The 23,561-nt window shown below is 40.2% G+C and overlaps 1 protein-coding gene across 3 annotated transcripts in view; it reads left to right on the top strand.

The window, feature by feature from the left end:
- TENM2 (teneurin transmembrane protein 2) overlaps positions 1-23,561 on the top strand; it is a 943,516-nt gene that overhangs the window by 764,406 nt on the left and 155,549 nt on the right. For all 3 annotated transcript variants that reach the window (XM_047073159.1, XM_047073150.1, XM_047073168.1), the window contains one exon: positions 2,352-2,453. In XM_047073159.1, coding sequence (XP_046929115.1) covers positions 2,352-2,453 — 102 coding nt within the window. The remainder of the gene's footprint in view (positions 1-2,351; positions 2,454-23,561) is intronic.

Genomic DNA, 23,561 nt, shown 5'->3' with positions numbered 1-23,561 from the left:
TTACCCTCCAGCCACATTGGATCAGTTCTGCTATTTTCCACCTCAGGGCCTTTACATAAGCTATTCCTACTATATGAAATACTTTGTAACTAGCTCTTCACTTGCCTATCCCAGCTCACCCTTAAATATCACCTGCATGGAATGGAGAGGCCCTTTCTGGCCTTCCTCCCTGAGTATCTTCCTCCTGCTACTCCCTATCGAAGTATCCTATTCTATTCAAAGTACTTATCACAACTTTTACTTGTTTTATTTGTTGATATATTGGGGGGGGGGTGACCTGTATTCTCCATGACAGTGAAAGTTATATGAGGGCAGGGACCTTCCCTGTCTTATTTACCCTTGTATTCACCAATGCCTTTTACAGTACCTCGCATAGAATAGGTGTTTAGTTAATAAAGTGAACCATACTTCAAGAATATGACAGGTCTAAGAGCTCACCCTAATTGTAAGCTAACATGTTAGCTTGCCACAATGTCATAGATATTATCAAAAGGCATGAAACTCCTGGGTCAGAGACAAGGGCCTTTATCACTCAGAACAATGCAATATCCAGATATTAGTATGTGTGCTGGTCCTCCAAGCCCCAGTTCCCACAGGGCTACATGAACAGGGTCCCATGATACCCGCACATGCAATAGGTTGCATCACAGAAAAGAAATCTTGAGTTTATTACACCTGAGTCTCTCAGAATGGGCAGTGAGCCTGCCTGTTCTTTGCTCTAGAGGGAAATATTATCTTTATTATACTGGAAAGTAAGTAAACCTGCCCTTTGCTCTGGAGAAAGACACTATATCTGTCTTCCAACATGGTTCACTGTGCAGACAACCTTGAAAAGATAGTCCAAAACTAAGGCAGTGTGTCAGTTCACAAGACCTTCAGAAACACATATGGAGGATTAGAGACATGGAGAATTGTCTCCCCAAACCATGTGAAATTGCTGATTTTTGACCTGCAGAAGTGGCTATTTCATGACTCAACCTAAAGCTTCTTGAATGGATGCGTGTATGATGAATAAATGGAAATCAGTAGCCACTTGGATGTTTCTCAGCCCACCCACAGAGCCAGCCTCAAGGAGTTTTAACCTGAAGCGTTAATTGATAAACATTCAAGAAATTGGCTTCATGGAGTCTGTAGTCTTTTACCTGATTTCATAAAAGCAAATACACTCATTGAGTTCTCCTCAGAGTGCCAGAAACCAACTACAGCTTGGTTCTGGAAGAAGAGGGCTAGGAAGGGAAACACTGGAAAGAAAGCAGTATGCACAATTTTGCTTTTCAGTCCAGAGTGGGAGTAACTGGAAAATTTGGTTTAAAGGAAAAGCCTTCTTTACCACTCTCAGGTTACTCCATTAGGAACGGTCTTACTTGATAGTCTTTCATGCAACATCCACCAGGTCAGTGACCCTGACTCCCCAAGGGTTGGGTAAAGGTCACATTCTGGCCATGATGGCTTGTGTTTTTCATCATCTTAGTAATTTGGCACCTGAAAGTCTAAGTGTTTATTTTAATTTAAGGCAAAAAAAATGAGGTTGATAATAATAATAATAATAATTTTAAGAGTATGTCTTCGTCTGTGTAGACCTAAGTTAACATGAAAAAGTTCCAAAATGATCCCTTTGAAGTTATGACTTAAGAGTATGCATAGAAAAGTAAATCATGAAATAAGATGGCTATGCTGGTTAGAACAAATGGGAACTAATTGATTTTCATGAAAAATAAGATCTGCAAAAGGTAGGCATAAAAGGACTTTCATATGACCTAAAACCTACTACTTAATGGATCCAAAACAGTGCCTAAATTGGTCAGTCTTACACATTTGGATTTTTCTTTCCTTAAAGCAAGGAATTTTTTTACTCTACAAACCTGAGATCAGGAACCACCACTGTCATTTGGAGACTCCTCCCCGTTATCTGAGGCTAAAGGCTGATATCCCACATGTCATACCAAATCTCAGATTGATAGCCTGAAAGGGCAGGGGGCAGGGGGCAGGTAGGGGGCACAGGGAGGGAAGGGGACAACATTCATGATGTTTTAAACTTGTCAACATTCAGACATGGGAAATTTCAGGTTTTAAATCCAAATAAGTCATTTCTTTTGCAAAAGCAGATGTTGCAGCAATACTAACCCTGCATTCCTGCCTGGGTGTTAGTCAGATAGAGAGCAGTGGTTACTTCCATGCATTTTCCACATTGCCCTCATCCCTTTAATTTCGCTTCCCTTCACTCACTCACGCTCGCTACCGGTCCCCTGTGGGCACTTGAGGACACTACCACTGGTCTTCAAAACTGATTACCAAATTGCTTCATCAGCAAGCAGAGGAAAGGGTAGTTGCTAAGTTTCTCTCTTTTTCAGATTCAGTGCAAGACTGTCCACGTAACTGCCACGGGAATGGCGAATGTGTGTCCGGGCTATGTCACTGCTTCCCAGGATTTCTAGGAGCAGACTGTGCTAAAGGTACTTACCACTCCTTCCCTGCTATGGTTGGATAACAAGACATAGACTTCTTTGAGGGGGAGAGGGGGTACCAAAGAAGCCCACACGCCCTCCAGAATTCCACTGGGACAACTTGTAAGCCCATGCATGCTAGAAGACCTAACCCTTTAGCAAGGAGCAGGTTTTAATATATGACAATTGGCCAATTTACCTAGAAGAGCAGGGAGGTTATCCTTGGCATCGAGGTGTGCTGAGAAGAAAGATTTGCTAAAAATTAGATGGTTGGATTTCCTGTAAAAGCAAAAGTGAATTACCATCACTCCTTTCTTATAATCATTAACTTCTATGTAATGGAAGATTAAGCATCTCAGGGTTAGTAAATTTCATTCATTCTGGCCAGCTACACTCTTAATCTAGGAAGCGCTATTTATCTTGGTGGAATCGGTTTTAAATTGTATTATTAATTTATCTACACTCCTTTGCACAGAATTGCTGGGGCCCTGGGATTCTTGGGGGAAAGGTAATATAAGAGAAAATGACTCTCACAAAACCAGGGGACTTAGGGGCTGCATACCTAGCTTGCAAAAGACCTTGAGCATAACCTTCAAGTGTCTCTGTCAAAGGCAAGCGTAAGAGAAAGCAGAGCTTCTCGCCCTTCTCAGATATGTTGTGCGCACTCACACACACATGTATATATTCTAGGTAAATTAACCTTTTACAAAACTACACTTATCTTCACTCCATGCTTCTTTTCTGTTTCATCTTCTAAAAACACCAGTTAAAACCCACTACACTGATTGGGGCATCTTGATGGCACAGCATCCAACACTTGATTTCAGCTCAGGTCATGATCTCACACTTTGTGGGATCAAGCCCCACACTGTTAGTGTGCAACCTGCTTAGGATTCTCTCTCACCCTTTCTCTGTGCCCCTCCTTTGCTCACTCTCTCTGGCTCTCTCTCTCTCTCAAAATAAATAAACTTTAAAGAAAAAAAAAACAGCTATGCCGATTCTTCACCCACCAGCAGGTCATATCCCAGTGTGGAAAGCAATGAGGAAGAGGTTCAGAACCCTTGCTGAGGAATCAGACATTTCTGAGTTGAATCTCAGCCCCACCACTGAGTGTCTCTGTGACCTTGAGCAAGTGATCTAACATTTCTGAATCTCAGTTTCCTCCTCTGGAAAAGTGCAGAGTTTCTTCACAAGTTCATTGTGAGGATGGTATGAGGCAAACACACCCAAAGCTCTTAGCAGAACATGTTGTGATCCCTCTAAGAGTTTATGTTTACCATTTTTAATTGATGTATATCACACTGTATTATTTATATATTTAAACAATCTTTTCATTATTTTTATGTGCCCCTCATTAAAAGACCACCATCCTGCCTTGATGCTCAGAGAGAGAGGCACTTATTAATAAAGCTACTCTGTAAATGCTAACTAGCGCCACTCCTTTTCCCCATTCTCACCACAATTGCTGGGGGAAATTGCATTTCAAACATTCACAGTATTCCAAAGATTTGTGATTCCCAGCTTTCTGAGTTCTGAGTGATAAGCAAAGAGGACTTCCTTGTGCTTGAAGTTCTGGATTTGGTTGCACATGCACGAGACCAATCGCTAAATGATACCACCTACAGACATATCCTCCATCACTAAGTAATGTGAAAGTTTTGGTAAACTTGTCAGATACAAAAGGGAAGCAGAGCAAGAAGCCTCAGCATACTCTACCAAGTGGCATGTGGCCACATCACCAAGTAGACCGTGGAACCTTGAGTGCTTTGCTTGGCCAGGTTCTGAGGCACCGTGATGGGGGAAGGTGGATGACACAAGGCTTCACTGCACTGAACGCTTTTCCTTGTGAATGCTGGAAAGGAGGGAAAACCTCAGTACTGCTTGAATGGCCTTTCTTGCGTAATCTAATTTTCCTAGGAGTGAAGACATTAATGAAAGGAAGGACAGAACAGTTCTTTCATATGTGGCTGCAAATGGGCTGAGCCCTCCGCTGCATGGCCCATGAGCTGTAAATGTATATTAACACTGACACACATCGATGTATTATTAATCCTAAAAACCATGTGTGCTCTGGCAGCACATCCAGTTACTGGCCTTTCAGCCCTAAGTACCTCAGCCATTTAAGAACTCCTCGCTTTAAATCCATTTGCAGACGGGCGTCCATTCTGCATTATGGATCTGTAATGGCGTGTGCATTTAGCTGCTTAAAAGGACTCTCGGTGTGAGTTTTGCATTCGCCACCTGCACTGTGGCTGGGCGCACACTCCAAATGTGCATTAGCCATGGTATATAATTGATTGTTGTGAAACAAATATTGAGCGGCTGTTAAGAGTAGTTACTCCTGCATACTCAGGAGCTATTCCTGTAATCAGCCTTTGAACTTGTTGTATATTTTAATTTAGCTCTTGATGCCTGCAGTGGGCAAAATTGAAGTATTTGAAGAATAAAACTGTTTTCTCTTTGTTTCCCTATTTTTTTCTTGGCAAAGTTGGCTCAAGAGTATTAGGAGTAAAAATCTACCTCTTTGCCCTAAAGATATTTCTTCCTCAGGATTTTTGAAATGGACACAGTTTAAGCTACTTTATTAACGATATTGGGAAATATTCTAAGCCCTTTATTCCCCGAACCTTGCTCTTTCATGTACCACCTTTATGATTTTCAAAATCATAAATTCACGGACTATCTATATTATTATTTACTTAACATATTTCTCCAAGTCAACTCATGACATTTACATTGATAAATTTGTTCTGAAAAGAACAATGTCAAAATCCAAAATTTGAAAAGAGAAAACTTGTCAATTGCAATAAATAGGACATGTTAGTGCTACCTTTGACCTTATCGAGAGAGGAATATTTTCATGGTCATGAGCATTCAAGCCAAGTCAGCTTCTCACACACTTATTGCACACCAAGAATCACAAAAGTGGAGCTGAGCCCATGTACTCTAGTCTGGCTTCTAGAGAGATGCAACCCTTTAACATTTCATTTTATAAATATTGGCTCCTCAGAGTAACAAAATCACTAACTACACCTGTGTGATGAAGTGAGAAACCAGTAAAAATAGGCACTCAAACTTAACTGTAAGAGTTTCAAGTGAATAAATGTAATGATTAGCACCTGAGTTAAGGCTCCACTTCAAATTATTTTTTTAATAATAACAAATAGTTATTAAGTATTAGATATGTAGAAGGCACTGTGTGAAGTACTTAAAACATACTACTTTATCCTTTCTCATATCAACAATAGGAGATAAATCCTGTTTTAACTACCCCCCACATTTGAAGTTTTTTTATATTGAAATCCTTTCTGACTTGCAGACAAATTGCAAAAACAGTACATAGAGTTCCTGTGCAGAGTTCACCTAATATCAACATTTTAAATTATAATGGTTCAATTATTGAAACCAGGAAATTAACACTGAAGCAATGCTATTGACTAATTTACAGACTTTTTTTTCTAATTTTCCCTTCTTTTTCTGGTTCTGATCCCACATTGTATTTAGTTGTCATGTCTCCTATGTCCCCTCCAGTTTGTGAAGGGTCCTCAGTCTTTGCCTTGTGTTTCATGACCTTGACCATTTTGAAGAGTACCCGGTCAGGTATATTTTACTATGTCCCTCAGTGTGGGTTAGTCTGATGTTTTCTCGAGATTAGGTTGAAGTTGCACATTTTTAGCAAAATGCTGTGCCCTCCTCAGTGAATCGTATCAAAGATACACATCTGATTTTTAATAAAAGAAATATTAGAATGTGGTTGTGTGTAAGTATGTGTATGTGTATGCATATGTATCTCCCCTCCCCCACCATCCCTATAGCAGAGACACTATGAGGCTCTATCCCATTGGTCCTGCACAGTTTGTTGGTGGCTATGGCAGATTGCCACTTAAAAACAACTTCTGGGGCGCCTGGGTGGCTCAGTTAGTTGGGCGTCCGACGTCAGCTCAGGTCACCATCTCAAGGTCTGTGAATTCAAGTCCCATGTTGGGCTCTGTGCTGACAGCTAGGAGCCTGGAGACTGTTTCAGCTTCTGTGTCTCCCTCTCTCTCTGCCCCTCCCCCATTCACGCTCTGTCTCTCTCTCTTTCAAAAATAAATAAACATTAATTTTTTTTTTAAACCCAACTTCTGAGCCCAAGAAGCTCCTAAGTGTTAGAATAAAATAAGTGGGGCAGACAGGGTGAGGTAATCATGCTAGCAAATGTAGGAAGGAAAGTCAGTTGGCCCTGCCAGCTAGAATGGCTCCTGCCACCTCCCAGCTCTATCCCACGATCATTTCTCTTCCTTCTTGATAAAAGTATTAGGCATACCCAAGTCCCCCCTCAACACAAACCCGCATTCACCTTTGTTCCTTCCCTGACAGCTGTGCCCAGGATGCCTCCAGTGCTGCCAGTTTCTGCCACCACAGGCGGCAGGTAGACTCAGGCCCTCCTGCCAGGGGAGAAATTTGCCATGTTAGCAAGTGAGATTCCCATCACATCCGAACGACCGGGTATGTGTCCAAGTGACAGAAATACGGATTTACTCTCTTGACCTCACACTGCGCCTCCCATGCCCTCAGATGTGCGGTGCAGACAGCAGTTCCTTGTCTTCTTATACACCTGCCAGTCTGCATCAGGCATCTGAAGACAGCCTTGTGGTGAACGGAGGAATCAGTCAGTGTGAATTTGCAGAGCATTCATTCCACAGCCCCCACTGAGCTGGGGTCCTGGGAGGCTCAGAAATCAAAATGGAACTGATCCTCACATCAAAAGAATGTGTAAGGGTTCTAACACATTGTTCCAAGTCAGTTGAGGGGACAGAACTTATTCATGCATCCAACAAATGCTTATTATGTGCCTTGTATGAGTCAGGTACTTCACTAAGTGCCAGAAATATGATGATGAGCAAGCACGCCATGGCCCTACCTTCTGAGAGCTTCCATTCTGCTGGATACACATGATAAGCAAGTGGGAAGTATAAGTGTTGAGTCTTAAATGCTGTGATGTGGACTTTGAATGGTGTAGACATTGTTAAGATGATAAGTTTATGAAGAAATGAATCTATATGAATCTATAAAAGTAGCCAATTAGCATCAGGGCATGTGGAGAAAATTCCATGGAGAAAGACTATAACAAGGGAACTATACTGAAGGGTGTCTTCCGGTATAGAATTTCATTATTTGTGCAGTGTAATAAGCAATGTGTTCAGATTCAGAGCTTGAGGACAAATGGCATTTCTTTCCTGGTACTTTGTCCCATTCTCCATCAGGCACCTCTCCCATCCAGCTCTAAGTATTGTTAAGTCTACAGTTTTTATTATTACTATCTGCCGTTCATAACTTCCTCCTTGCTTAAATGCTATTTGTTGTGGCCTACATGCTTTTTAATTATGATTCCTTTTTTCTTTTATTTACTTTTATTTGAAGGTCTTTCACTGGCTTGAGATGTTTCCTTGGGTTGTTGGCAAAACAGCCTTGCATTTCAGAAGATATCCAAGGCTTCTGATTTTTCTCTTTTGACACTGGCTTCTCCGATGGCTTATTTGGTTGTGAGCTTGAGGCCCCAAACCTACAGCAGAAACTTAAAACACTAGAGCCTTACTTGTTAGGTAATGCATACTTAATAGCTATTAGAAATGACACTTCCTGCTGCTGAACAGCTGTCAGGGGAGACCTAGAAATGCCACAACCACGGGAACATAAAGCCTTCTCTCGGGGGGTTGTCTTCAGCTCCTACCCAGCTTCTGTGGAGGCTTGAAAAAAGACAACAGGGATCTTGCCATTTTTCTCCTGTTAACTGGAAAATCTACCCACTATCCAGTCCCTCTTGGAGTTCTAACACTAAAGTCAAACTCATCGTCATCATCACCGACATTTATTGAGTTCTTACTGTGCACCAACCACTGTACTAAGCAACTGCATAATTATCTCACCTCACCATCAATAGCCCTATTTTATATACAACTACAGTCCCCTTTTATAGATGAAGAAAATGAAGCCCAGAGAGGTTAGGTAACTTGCTGAAGATCACTCAGCTAAGAAGTGGTATTGCTGGGATTCAAACCAGGCAGTCTTGGCCAGGCTCTTAACTCTAGACCATGAAATTCAACTTGGGGGACATGAGGCCAAAGGAAGATGCACTTTTCAAGCAGTTTGTGTGGTGATTGTGCACTAGGGTTTGAACCCCAGGAAACTTTACAGGAGAGAAACAAGACTTTACTAAGTGTAAAGTGGCTAAGCCAGCATTCAAAACAAAGTCCCTCTGACTTTGGAGCCTGCTGTCTAAGTCATTCTCCCAGCTACCAGAGACATCCCATCACCTCCTTCATCACATCATTTGCTGACTCTTGTTTCATCAACCTCCAACACGCTCTGCTTCATTTCTCCTCTCTGCCTTCACAGTCACAGCCCTGTTCATATGGCTGCCAACCTCTTCCTGATGCCATTTCTCCCTGCTCACAACCTCCAGCATTCTCTAGAGCACTTGGGAGCATGTCACTACTCTCCTCAAACACCTTCAGTGGCTCCTAGCTGCCTCCCACAATGGCTACCAAACTTTTATTTAAAGACATTTATGTGGGACAGTTGTTACAAATGCATATTTCCAGGCTCACCCCCTATGCCAGCCAATTCTGAATCCATAGGACTGGGCTGTGGCTCAGAGATGTGCATTTTTAAACAAGCCTCCCAGGAGGCTCTGATGCAGGCAGCCAGGGACTATATTCTGAGAATAAAGAATATTCTTGGAATGACATTCAAAGTCTTCCATGATTTAAGCTCCTTTTGCATCACCATCTCCTACTAGAGCCCATATATCATAGATTCCAGCTACTTGTCACTCATCAAGCATCATAGCCCTGCTTCTCCTTCTTAGCTCATGCTGTTTCTTCAGCTGGAAGGTTCTCATCAATCCCGACCTTTCCTATCAAACTGCTGCTCATAGGTCACTGCAACCCTGAAACATCCCCAGACAGGACTCAAGTCACCTTATTGCTGAAACATGCCCAGATAGGACCCTGCAGTCACACAAGTCTTGGCAACATCGTGGCAGTGACCCTTCCTTCATGCTGGGCCATGTTCCAGCTGGGTGATCACATTGGTTTCTCCTGCTGGATCACAAGTTTCTAGCAGTCCTCTTTTTTTTTTTATGAATATGACTTATTGTCAAATTGGCTTACATACAACACCCAGTGCTCATCCCAACAAGTGCCCTCCTCAATGTTTATCACCCATTTCCCCCTCTTCCCCAACCTGCATCAACCCTCAGTTTGTTCTCTGTATTTAAGAGTCTCCTGTGGTTTGCCTCCTTCCCTCTCTGTTTATAACTATTTTTTCCCCTTCCCTTCCCCCATGGTCTTCTGTTAAGTTTCTCAAGATGCACATATGAGTGAAAACATACAATATCTGTCCTTCTCTGACTGACTTATTTCACTTAGCATAATACCTTCCAGTTCCATCCGCATTGCTGCAAATGGTGTGATTTCATTCTTTCTCATTGCCAAGTAGTATTCCATTGTAGATATAAACCACATCTTCTGTATCCATTCATCAGTTGATGGACATTTAGGCTCTTTCCAAATTTTGGCTATTGTTGAAAGCACTGCTGTTTGGGACACTGGTCCGTGGAGGAGAGACTGGGGTGTCTAACAGTCCTCTTTATTAAACCTCCTTGCACCTACTTTAGTGCCCAGGAAGTCGCATGTGGTCTCTAAATGTTTGGCAACTTGAATTTAGGGGACAAGACTTGTAAAGATGAAAACATTGCCAGAAAATGTGCGAGACCCAAATGAGCACTGGAGAGCAAGGTTCTAATTTACCAGATTAATCATGTGATATGAATCAGCCAACTTTGAGGCACAAATTTAAATGCAGGGAAGGAGGGAGGGTCAGAGGGAAGGAGGAGGAATAAAAACAGAAAAAAAAAGTTGACATTGATCTCAGAGTTTATGTGCCTTGTCTCAGAAGAGCACAGTTACTAAGCACAAAAGCAGTAGAGTTTGAGTTTGTTGGGATTGAATCCATGCTCCTCCAGTTAGCTATACCCATTTTAAAAAATTACTTAACCTCCATGAGCCTTGGTTTTCTCATCTGTAAAATGGAGGTGAATTGAAATACTACCTGTTGCATTGCTGTGAGGACTAAAAGGTAAATTCATGTCAAGTGTATAGAGCTGTGCTTGACATGTATCAAGTGCTCCATAAATATTAGATAGCATTTGTCTTCATGAGTCTTTGAAATCAATGTTATTATCCTTATTTTACAGGAGAAACACAGACTTAAGGAAAGTTAGCTATTTGCCCAAGGACACATAGCATGGCCCAATTTTGAGGCTAAGTCTGGCTGACTCTGAGACAGGAGTGGCCACACAGGAGACAGGCTTGGCAGGAAGGCTCCCTGAATGGAGGTCAGTGACAACTGTCAAAGCCCCATGTGCAGCTCAGGCTGTCCGACCTCCTGGCTGGACTCTGCCTCATAACCTGCTTTCCCACCTCCCCATGAGTCGCTCCCCTTGGTGGACTTCCGCACTCAGGAGAGGAATAACAAGCCCCTTATCCCCTCCCTGCTGGTGGAGGGGTCCTCCCCACCATCCCAGAAACACCTCCCTCAGAACTTTCTTGGCCCAAAGGAACCCTCCCCCTTTTTCAGCTGGCCTCGCCTGTCTCAGTGAAAGACACTCAGGCCCCACCAATCCTCCATGGAATAAGCATAGATGCACCCCATGCATTGTCCCTTCAGACCCTCTGCCTTGCATACCTGTCTCCCTCTGTCTCCCTTCTCTCCCACAATCCCCATTAATGCAGAAGGTCCAGGAGCCATGGTGGCTACCTGTATAAGTCATTCTACACCCCATGCAGTTTGATGGCTGAATCCTACCTCTCCTTCCTCCCACCCCTGACCTGAGAAAACATGGAGTTAATTCCTTGGCAGCAAGGGCCCAGGACAAGGGGCTTAAAGCAGATACACTTGGAAAACACTTTGCAGAAAGTGGCTGAGGCACTATGTGAAGGGTTTATGTTATTATCTCATTTTATCTTTGTAACATACATCATCATCATCCCCATTTCGCAGCTAAGGAAACTGAGGCTCACAGAAATTAAGACACTTGCCCAGGTATGGAATTAGAACCATACTCATCAGAATCCCCTGTTAACACACAGCTTGCTCAGCTCCCTCCAGAGTGTCTGATTCAGTCAGTAGGTCTGGGGTACTAGCCCCAACCTGGGGAGCCTGTAAAGTATCCAAACCCTCAGGCCCTATGCCAGCCCCTCTGAATCAGAATCTGCATTCTAATGGGATCCCCAAAAGACGCTTGTGCACATTCAGGTCTGAGTCTAGATCACGTTGCCCTTGAACTCTGCCCAGGAGCAGTAAGGTCACTTACTCCTGTGCCCAGGAGCCCAGGAGAAGTAAGGTCACTTTCATCCCTACCCCCAGCTTGCCAAACAGACATGGAGGAGGCTTGCCTCCACAGTGTACAAGGGACAGTGCCCATTATTTGGTGGCCCCAAGCGAGTCCACACCCACAGCCTCCAAAAGTGGCTGTTCACGTTTCCCATGCTTGCTGTATTACCAAACAAATCACTTCTCAGGACTTAAATCCATCAGCCCTCCCCCAAGTTAAATTGCTTTGGAAACTTAAAAACTTTTTTTTCCCCTTTATAGATGACTACATAAGTTGCCAAGCAGCCTTAGGAAGCAGAGTGCCTAACCCTGGGGGAACTTGCTGTTGATCTGATGCACAGAGTTAGGAAAGCAGTATGGTTTTAGGAAAACCTGTATTGGTAAATAAACCAGTGTTTAGAGAGGGAGTTGGCTGGGATGGGTGACTTGTCCCCTTATGATGGGGTGAGTCACAACACTTTTCTCTAATCAAAATGATAATAAAGTCACATCTACAAATTTCTTACTGTGTACCAGGCCCTGTACGTAGCACTTTATAGGCATTATTTCATCCTCTTAAAAACACAATGAGATAAGTACTCCTGAATTCTTGTCCCATTTTAAAGATAAGGAAATCAAGGCTGCAAATAGTGTACACAGTCACACAGCGAGTAAAAATGAAGGGAGATTCAGGCTGCCTCCTAAGCCTGGCTCTGCTCTACTGGCTGGGGAGACAGCAATGAATAAATAGACCCCCTAGGTCTTTCAAAAGCTTCCGTGCTTGTAGGTAACAAGATGCCAATAATTTACAGACTCTTCTCCTTGCTTGAACCGTAGTAAGTAAAAAGCTACTTCATTTCTGGACTTGAGCTGCAGAAAGGCTTACCATGTACTATGAAGAATTTAAATATTCATTATGTAATTAATGTTGTTCAGTCACACACACACACACACACAAACTTAGACGTTTTTTAAGAACAGCTTAAGCACTTACCAATTGAGAACTTTTATAACTCTCAAAATGGAGGCATCCCCATATCTCTACAGGTATTTTAAATGAATTGAATTAATCATAGGCTTAAAAGTCTCTTGTGATCTTCGTTAACTTCCCTGGGTTTAATTAAAACATCTGTGCACTTTTAATTTATCGATTCATCCAACTCATATGTCATGTTTTTAACACACCCCAGCATGCTCTGCATCATTTTTAACCCGATTTCCACTTAACTAAAGCAATTAAATTCACCCCGGATTAATTAAAGCATCCATACTTTCGTGCTTAAGTCAGCGTGTGCGTCTTTCCCCACATGGCTCCTGAATGTCAGAGATCTGACACACCTGATGAGTTTTTTGTCCTTCTGGAAATTCTTCCCTGAATCTCTTTCTTGCTTATTAATGTGCCATTTGACAGAACAGGAATGAGAAAGTTGGTGCACCTGAACTTTGGCCCTCTGAGCCAGAGACTCTGCCCCTGTCTGTCAGAAGCGCCCTCTGCTTTCTCCTTCTCTTCACGGGAGTCCTGCTGGATCTTGCCCTCACTGAGACCAACTAGTGTCTGAGTGTTCTAGGCAGGAAGTAGGGGTTGCTGTTTGGGTCACAGGTGACTATTGTGATCAGAATGGCTGATGATCTTTGCATTTGTACTTTTGTAATTGTTCCTTCTACTTTCCAACCTCCTCACTCTTCCTACACAAACAGTTCTTTATCACCCTGCCCATTTAATAGGGAGGGAAAACTGAGGCACTGATCACTAGGTTTCTTGGTTGGGCACAGTGAGCCGGGGAGCTATCCAGACAGTGACAAATTATGCCCAGCCCCTGAAGGCTAGTTTTCATTTCTGCCCCCACCAACTGGATTTGACAAAGCCCATTCCCTACAGCCACAGCAGTCCTGGTGGTCTTTTAAATGTTTTTTTCCCAATATAATAAGCCAAGGATTATTTCTCCTCATTATTTTTATCTATACTTAATTAACTGCTAGTGAAGCTATGTGTCTTCTCATACTTTTATTGGCAGTTTACATTTCTGTATCCTTTGCCCAGGTTTTCATTCATCTGTCTCTTTTTTTATTGATATGTAAGAGCTCTTTGTGTATTTCAGATATCAAACTCTACTCTGTAAAATGTGTTAAAAATATTTCTTCCTGGGGTTGGTCATCCCTTAATTTGGTTTAGGGCATTCTTTGTAGTAGAGAAAATATAAATCTTATGTAATCAAAGCTGATCTTTTCCTTCTCGGTTTCTGGAATCTGTCTTCCTTACATATCCCCTTCCCAAGAAAATAAAATGAGTCTTCAGTATTTCTTCTCATGCTTTTGTATTTTTTTTTCTATTTAGATCTTTAATCTGTATGGAATTTTTTTCACCTTTATTGAGAAACAATTGACATATGTCACTGTTTAAGGCATACAACACAACAGTTTGATTTATATAGATGGTGAAGTGATCACAACTACCATTCATCCTCTCATATGGATAGCTTTCTCATAAAAAGAAAAGATAAAAGACAAGAGAAAAAAAATTTTCTTCTTGTGTTGCAAACTCTTGGGATTTTACTGTCTTCACTACTTTCCTATATATCATACAGCAATGTTGGCTATGGTCATCATGCTGTATATCACATCTCCAGTACTTATCTTCTAACTGGAAGTTTGTCCCTTTTGACTACCTTCCTCCAGTTCCTGCCCGCCCCCCCCCCCACCTCTGGTAACCACAGGTCTGATCTCTTTTTCTATGAGTTTAGTTTTTTGTTGTTGTTGTTGGTTTTCAGATTCCACATGTGAGATTGGACAATTTTGTTTTCCTCTGTCTGACATTGCCTTTAACATAGTGCCTTTAAGTTTCATCCATGTTGTTGCAAATGGTAGGATCTCCTCATTTTTTATGGCTGAATAATATTCCATTGTGTCTATATATCATATGTTCTTTATTCATTCGCCCATCAGTGAACATGTAGATTGTTTCCATGTCTTGACTATTGTAAACAATGCTCCTGTGAACATGAGAGTGCAGATATCTTTTTTGAGTTAGTTATTGGTTTTGTTTACTTTGAGTATATTCCCAGAAGTAGAATTGCTGAATCACAGTGTTTCTGTTTTTTAAGGTTCCTTATACTGTTTTCTTTAGTGGCTATGCCAATTTACGGTTTTCTCTCTTGTCTTTTAATGATAATCATTCTAACATGTGTGAGGAGATATTTCGTTGTTTTAATTTTCATTTCCCTAATGGCTAGTGATGTTGAACATCTTTTCATGTACCCATTAGTCTTTCATATATCTTTTTTGTATTAAGTACTATTTAGGCCCTTTGCCTAAATTTTTGTTTTTGTTTTTGTTTGTTTTTTCCATTTTGTTGTATGACTTCTTTATACATTTTGGATATTAACCTCTTATCAGATACACGGGGTTTGCAAATATTTTCTCCCATTCTGAGAGTTGTGTTTCACTGTGTTGATGGTTTCTTTTGCTGTGGAAAAGCTTTTTAGTTTGATATAGTCCCACTTGTTTATTTTTTATTATGTTGCTTGTATTTTAGGTGTCATATCCAAAAACTCATTAGCAAGACCCATGTCAAGGAGATTTGTTCCTACATTTTCTCTTAGAAGTTTCATGGTTTCAGGTCTTACATTTAAATCTTTAATCTATTTTGAGTTGTTTTTGTGACTGGTGTAAGAGAGGGGCCCAGTTTTATTCTTTTACATGCAAATATCCAAATTTCCCAGCTCTATTTATTGAAGAGACCATCTTTTCTCCAGTAAATACCCTTGGCTCCCTTGCCAAATATTAGTTGACCATATATGCTTGGGTTCATTTCAGGACTCTCAATTCTGTTCTTTTGGTCTATGTGTCTGTTTTTATACTGGAACCATACTATTTTGATGACTATAGCTTTATAGTATAGCTTGAACTCAGGAAGTATGATATCTTCTGTTTTGTTCTTTCTCAGGATTTCTTTTTCTGTCTGAGGTCTTTTGTGGACCAAAATGCCATTGGAATTTTGATAAAAACTGCGTTGTATCTGTAGATGATTTTTGGTAGTATTGACATTTTAACATTATGAATTCTTCAAATACATTGCATAGGATACCTTTCTGTTTATTTGTGTCTTCTTTGATTTCTTTCATCAGTGTTTTACAGTTTTCAGAGTGGAGATCTTTCGCTTCCCTAGTTAAATTTGTTCCTAAGTATTTTATTGCTTTTGATGCTATTGTAAATGGCATTAACTTCTTTCTTTATTTTTTAAAACTTTGTTGTTAAGATATAGAAATACTACTGATTTTTTTTACGTTGATTTTGTATCCTGCAACTTTATGGAATTCATTAATTAGATCTAAGTTTTCTGGTTGAATGTTTAAGATTCTCCGTATATAAAATAATGTTATCTGCAAATAGAGACAATTCTACATCTTCCTTTCCAATTTCAATGCCTTTTATTTCTTTTTCTTGCCTGACTGCTCTTACTAGTACTTCTAGTACTTTGTTGAATAGGACTGAGAGTGGACACCCTTGTTTTATTCCTGATCTTAAAGGAAAACCTTTCAACCTTTCACTGTTGAGTATGATGTCAGCTGTGGGCTTCTCATATATAGGCTTTATTATGTTGAGATATATTCCTTCTTTGCCTAATTTGTTAAGAGTATTTATCATGAGTGGATGTTGAATTTTGTCAGAGGCTTTTTATTGTGTCTATTGAGATGATATTATTTTGTTTCCTTTTATTAACAGAATGTGTCACATTAATTGGTTTATGTATGTGAACCATCTTTACATCCTAGAGATAAATCCCACTTGATCATGACAAATGATGTTTTTAATGTGTTGCTAAATTCAGTTTACTAGTATTTTGGTGAAAGTTTGGCATCTATATTTTTTAGGAATATCGGCCTGTAGTGTTCTTTTCTAGTAGTGTTATTTTCTGGTTTGGGTATCAGACAGTGCTAGCCTCATAAAATATATTCTCAGCCCCCTTGCCTGGATGGTAAGAAGAGGGGCCATTCCAGATTACTCTCATTTTCCCAAACAGGATCTCCAGTTGGGATTTTTTGGTAGAGTTTGAGAAACATTTGTGTTACTTCTTCTTTAAATGTTTGGTAAAATTCACCAATGAATTCTGGTTCTGGGCTTTTCTTCATTGGGAGATTTTTTATTACTAATTCAATCTCCTTACTGGTAATTTGTTTATTCAGATTTTCTAAGAATTTTTCCATCTCTTCTAGGTTGTCCAATTTGTTGGTGTATAGTTATTCACAGTAGCCTTTTCTGATCCTTTGTATTTTTGTGTGGTCAGTTATTATGTCTCCTTTTTCATTTTTAAATTTGTTGATTTGGATTCTTTCTGTTTTTTTCTTGGTTAGTCCTGTGAGGGGTTTGTCAATTTTGTGTATCTTTTCAAAGAACCAACTCTTAGTTTGGTTAATCTTTCCTGTTGTGTATCTGTTCTCTACTTCATTTATTTCTGCTCGAATCCTTATGATTTCTTTTCTTCTGCTAACTTTGGCCTTAGTTCTTTATTTTTCTAGTTCCTTAAGGCATAGAGTTATGTCATTATTTGAGTTCTTTTTGCTTCTTAATGTAGGCATTTACTGCTGTGAACTTCCTAAGAACTGCTTATACTGCATCCCATAAGTTCTGGTATGTTGTATTTCTATATTCATTTGTCCCAAGAAAACTTTTTCACTTTTAGTTTCTTCTTTCATCATTTGTTTGCTCAGGAGGATGCTGTTTAATTTCCATGTTTTTGTGAATTTTCCCATTTTCCCCTTGCTATTGATTTCTAGTTTCAGATCACTGTGGTCTGAAAATATATTTGTTATAATTTTAACCTTGATTTTTCTAAGACTTATTTGGTGGTCTAACATGTGGTCTATACTAGAAAATGTTTTATGTGCACTTCAGAAGAATGTATATTCTGGTGTTGTAGGATAGAAGGTTCTTTATATGTCTTTTAGGTCCATTTAGTCATACTGTTTTTCAAATCAGCTATTTCCTTATCAATTCTCTGTCTGGATGATCTATCCATTGTTGAGAATGGGGTATTAAAGTCCCCAACTATTATTATCTTATCATTTATTTCTCCTTTTAGCTCTGTTAGTTTTCACTTTATGTATTTAGGTGCTTCAATATTTGGTACATAAATATTTACAATTGTTTTTCTCTTATTTCTCTTATTGACCCCTGTATATAATGACTTTCCTTGTTTCTTTGTTTGTTTGTTTTTATCATTTTAAAAGTCTATTTGGTCTGGTATAAATATAGCTACCCCTCCTTTTTGTTGTTGTTACCATTTACTTGAAATGTCTTTTTTTCCATCTCTTCACTCTCTGTGTGTCTTTGTGGCTAAAGTGAGTCTCTTGTAAGCAGCATATTGTTGGATCTTGTCTTTTTTCCTTTCAGCCACTCTTTGTATTTTGATTAGAAATTTTAATCATTTACATTTAAAGTAGTTATCGAGGGGCACCTAGGTGGTTCAGTGGGTTGAGCATCCCACTCTTGGTTTCAGCTCAGGTCATGATCTTGCAGTTTGTGGGTTCGAGCCCCAAATTGGGCTCTGTGCTGACAGCACAGAGCCTGCTTGGGATTCTGTCTCCCTCTCTCTCTGCCCCTCTCCTGCTCTCTCTCTCTCTCTGTCTCAAAAATAAATAAACATTAAAATTTTTTTAATAAATAATTATTGATAAGTAAACACTATTACCATTTTGTTAATTGTTTTCTGCTTGTTTTGTAAATCCATTGTTCCTTATTTCTTATCCTGCTTTTTGTGTGTTTTGATATCTTTTGGCATTAGTATGCTTAAGCATCTTTATTGTATTCTTTTGTGTAATTGCTACAAGATTTTCCCTTGGGATTACCATGAGGGGTACATAAAATATCTTAAACTTATAATATCTTAAACTGATAACAACTTAATTTCAATAGAATTCATATATTTTATACTTCTCCCACTCACATTTTAGGCTATTGCTATTACAATTTACATGTAATTGTATAACTTAGAACTAGAGCTAGAGTTGTAAGTTAGTTATGTGCCACTATTACCATATTGCAAAATCTAACTATATATATATTTACCATTACCAGTGAGATTTACACTACATTTTTTTTTGTTTTTGTTTGTTTTTGTGTTTTTTTTTTTTGAGGTTAATTAGCATTCTTTTACTTCCACTCACAGAACTCCTTTAGAATTTCTTGTAGGTCAGGTCTGGTGGTCATGAACTCCCTCAGCTTTTGTTTATTTGGGTAGGTCATTATTCCTCCAATGTTTCTGAAGGACAGTTTCACCCGGTATAGAATTTTCAGTAGACAGTTATTTTTATTCAGTATTTGGAATATGTTATCGCAGTTTTTCCTGGCCTGAAAATTTTCTGTTGAGACGTCTGTTGATTGTTCTATACAGGTTTCCTTGTATATTACTTCTCTCTTTTATCTTGATTTTCTTAAAATTCTTTACCTTTGATTTTTGACAATTTAATTAATGTGTCTCAGTGTAGCCCTATTTGAGTTCAACCTATTTGTTTCAGTCTCATGGATCTAGATTTCCATTTATCTCCCTAGATTTGGGACGTTTTCAGCCATTATTGGCTTTTAAATATACTTTCTGTCCCTTTCTCTTTATCTCATCTTCTGGAATTCAGATAATGTGAATGTTATCTGTTTTCATTGTGTCCTATAATTCCTGTAGGCTTTCTTCACTCTTTCATTCTTTTCTTTTTTGCTCCACTAACTGGGTAGTTTCCAATATTCTATCCTCCAGGTCACTGATTCTTTCTTCTGCATGGTCAAGTCTACTACTTTTGAAACTCTATATTGAATTCTCAGTTGGGCTATTATATTTTTCAACTTGAGTTTTGTTTTTGTTTTTGTTTTGTTTTTGATGGTTTCTATTTCCTTGTCAAACTTCTCATTTTGTTCATGCATTGTTTTGCTAATTTCATTTAGTTGTCTGTGTTTTCTTGGAGTTCACTGAACCTCCTTAAGAGGATTATTTTGAATTCTTTGTCTCACAGTTCATAGATCTCCATTTCTGTAGGATCAGTACAGTATAGAATTTTATAGTTTCCTTCAGTAGTGTCATATTTACCTAATTTTTTTGTGGTCCTTGATTCTTTATGTTGAGACTTCTCTTGCAGATTTTACAGGTTTGCTTTGGAAGATATAGTTCCTCACCAATCAGCTCATTTTGGGCTTCTGAATATGTCTTATGGTAATGTCCCTGGGCAGGTAGAGCCTGATATTATGGTCTGTTTTGGGGCAGGACAACTGTTTGAGCCCTGAGGACAAGGGTGAAGGGATTTACCACTGGCTAAGAATAGTTGGATACGACTGCTGGCTTGGTTCTCTACCCAAGTGAAGCTATGGGATGGGCTTCATGGCTGCCTGGATTCTCTGATCAGGCTTCATAAATGGTTAGAGCTAGGTATTATAGATGGGCTATGAATTAGTCAGGGCAACAAACCAGGACCCAAGGTTTGTACAGTTCATTGTTTGAGAGTTTGAATCAGGCCAGGGTATTCACTGAATTCTTGGTCATATGAGGCCACTCATTTTGCTCTACAGACAAAGGAAACCACAGGCTATGCTCTCTGTTCAAATGCCACTGTATGTAGGGTTGTTGAATGAGCTATGCAGGTTCCTTGGTCACACAGGCTGAAGGCAATATTCAGCATTAAGCAGGGCCACAAATTAGATTTCCTGCCAGGGCACTGTGGGGGAAGCCACTCTAAACCAGTAAAACTCTTTGTTGTCTTAATGCAAGCTGACTTATACTCCAAGTTCTGGGGCCAAACAGGTCTACTGGCTTCGCTCTGCAAATTTGGCTCTACCTCCCCTATTCTCAGCTCTAGTACTACTGGGCCATGCAGCTTTCACATTTTTCTTACCAGCCCTGGTTAGATAAGGCTGAAAGACACACTCCATAGTGATTGGGGCTATGTCTCAGCCCCCTTGCCTATGTGGAAGGGAGAAGGAAGGCTCCAGACTACTCTCAACTTCCAAACATGCTCTTCAGGTGGGAGGGGTTGAGAGCTACCTTCAGCCTTGGCATGAATTAATCCCCCTACTGTGAATAGCACAGAAAGCCTCCATGCGTGGTACTAGCTTTGCTTTGGGGGCAGCCAGATCTTCCTGTCTGCCTCTTGGCTCAAGCACAGTTGGACTACACAGCTTCCAGGAGCTGTTACCAGCCATTCTGGTCACATGGAGCTAGAAGACACTCTTCACAGTGGGTAGGGCTATGATTCAGCTCCTTGCCTGGGTGTGGGCAAACTAGGCCCTAGAGCCCACAAAAGTCCTCATCTAAGAATCCAAATCAGGCATATCTGCATCCCACCAAGTTCCCTGGTCAGAGTACTTCCCCACCTTGGTTCTGCAGATGAGCTCCTTGCAGGGACCTAGCAAGAAATGAAACTTCTCTTTCCTAACCCATTTTGCTGAGCACCAAGCTAATTCCACAATGTGGAAAGACCATGAGACACCAGTTTTCGTGTTAAGGATACCGAGCTTTGCTTTGCCTTTATCACCCAAATATTAGATCCTCAATTGCTTCAGGACAATCAGGCATCTTTATTTCTCCATCATTCTTTTCCTAGCACCTAACCCAGCTACTAGTACATATTAGGTTATTCATAAGTATTTATTGATTAACTGGGAAGTAAGACAACCAATTAATCGTTAGTGTTAGTTTGACAATTTACCCAGATTACTAGGTTCAAATATTCTCAAGTCTCTTTTCCACAGAGGCTTTCAATCATATTTCAAATAATTTTTAAAAGATACAACATTTGAGGGACTTCTGGGTGGCTCAGTCAGTTGAGCTTCCGACTTCGACTCAGGTCATGAACTCTTGGTTTGTGGGTTCGAGCCCCGCGTCAGGCTTGCTGCTGTCAGTACAGAGCCAGCTTCAGATCCTCTGTCCCCCTCTCTCCTTCTAGCCCTTCTCCACTCATGCTCATTCACTCACTCCCTCTCTCTCTCTCTCTCTCTCTCTCAAAAATAAATAAACATTTAAAAAAAGAAAACAGAAGATATGGGTGGCTTGTCCTGTTACTTCCCACTGAGCAAATAACACTGATAATTCATTTCATCCCTTACAGAGAACTTGGGGGAGAAAAAAACCCTCCAGCTTGATCATTAAAATGAGCTTTACACATTTAGGTGAATCTAAATTGTGTCATTTTTTTTTTTTGTCATCAGCCTGTTAACTTGTCATTTGTTAGTGGCAGCAGTAATTTATTTTTCTTCTGCGTGAGTCTTAGAGCTTCTATTTACTAGATTTGTAAAACAAGAATAGTCACTTTGTGCAAACATCTTAATTAATTTTAAATAGTAGCTTGAATGCGCAATGTTCTGCTACTGTAAGCCTCAGGAAGAGGAGAGAGAGGCAGGGACATCAAACACTCCACATGTGATTCCAAAACCACCTCCCACCCACAACCAGAGAAGATTGCGGGAAGAAGAAGATGAACTCTTTCCATTAGTATTATTTGATAGCCTGGTGGTGGTGGTGGTGGAGGTATGTATGTGCGTGCATGCACACGTTTGAGACACACTGCATTTTTTATTTTATTAACCCTTGAAGTCATTTTGGAGGTTCAGTCTGGAATTTCAAGAGGGAACATCTGGTCATTGTAAACCATGTGTCAGCTACTACTTTGAGTCCTTGCATGCATAATTGCACTTAATGCTCCCATTAAGTCTGAAAAAATGATACATTGAAGATAAAATTGGATTTCAGAGAAATGCAGTGATCTGGCCAAATTCCCAAAGCTGGTAAGTGGCAAGCCAGGTTTTTAAGCCCAGGTCTTTCTGACAACAAAATTTTTGCTCTTTCTGCTTCTGCTCCATATTACCTCTGGGCAGAGCATGGAGTCAAGAGTTGTTTGTCCTATAAGCTGTCATTTAAATAAAACAATCATGTAGATTTGTGATAGTAAAAATATAAGAAAAGTTATGAATTTGGGAGGTCCCCACATTCGGCCTCTCAAATGAGGATCAGGCTGAGCCTTACATACTGTGACGGTCTGGGTTGAGTTATGTCTGAGAATGAATCAGTTACTCCTGAGGGATGATGCTCTCCATGCAGGTGAGCCCAGTGACCACTAGAAGGCTCTCATCTGGCTTTTGCATTCGCCCCCAGTGGCACCTGGATTACTAGAAAAATTCATTCCTCTTTAAGCTGCTTCCACTTTTTTATGTGGCATCAGCCAAGTCCATCCAGTGCCTTGCTTTCCAGAGAATACCACAGTGTTTTGCATTTCTTACGACATTCCCAGTGGTCATGCAGCAAACATACTGAAGGAAAGTTGCATTTAGAATGTGGAGAATTCTCTGACCTGACGAGTCTCCATTTCTTCCCCTGAGTAATTTAAGTAGGTCACATTTTAAATTTGATTTCCCAAGCACCTGGTTTTAAATAAAATCCATTCTTACCTTCTAGACAATCCTATTTTTTTTCGCCACATGGAGTTTATACAGAAGAGAAATAGTTGCAGTATGAATAAATAAAATAATTGTGACTATTTTGTCAATTAATAAAGATAATACTTATTCACCCCTTACTTTCTACCCTCTTCCACCCTTTGAGAGGAAAGAAGGTGCAGTGGGGGTCCAGTGGGGGTGATTTGATGTAACTTTCTCTGCTGTTCATGGCAGCTTGTCCAATATATAATCCTCAACTCAGAAACAGCCCTTGGAAGCTCATTTCACTGTATGTGTGGCCACCCTTCTCACTAGTTTCCTATTTCAGTGGGCTAGAGTAGAAGTGGGGTA

The sequence above is a fragment of the Lynx rufus genome, unplaced genomic scaffold (assembly GCF_022079265.1).
Source record: "Lynx rufus isolate CCGP_SWC_20201006 ecotype Redwood Valley unplaced genomic scaffold, mLynRuf1.p SCAF_1, whole genome shotgun sequence".
Lineage (NCBI taxonomy): Eukaryota > Metazoa > Chordata > Mammalia > Carnivora > Felidae > Lynx > Lynx rufus.
The sequence above is the reverse complement of the archived record's forward strand: the minus strand, read 5'-3'. Positions and strand labels throughout refer to the sequence as shown.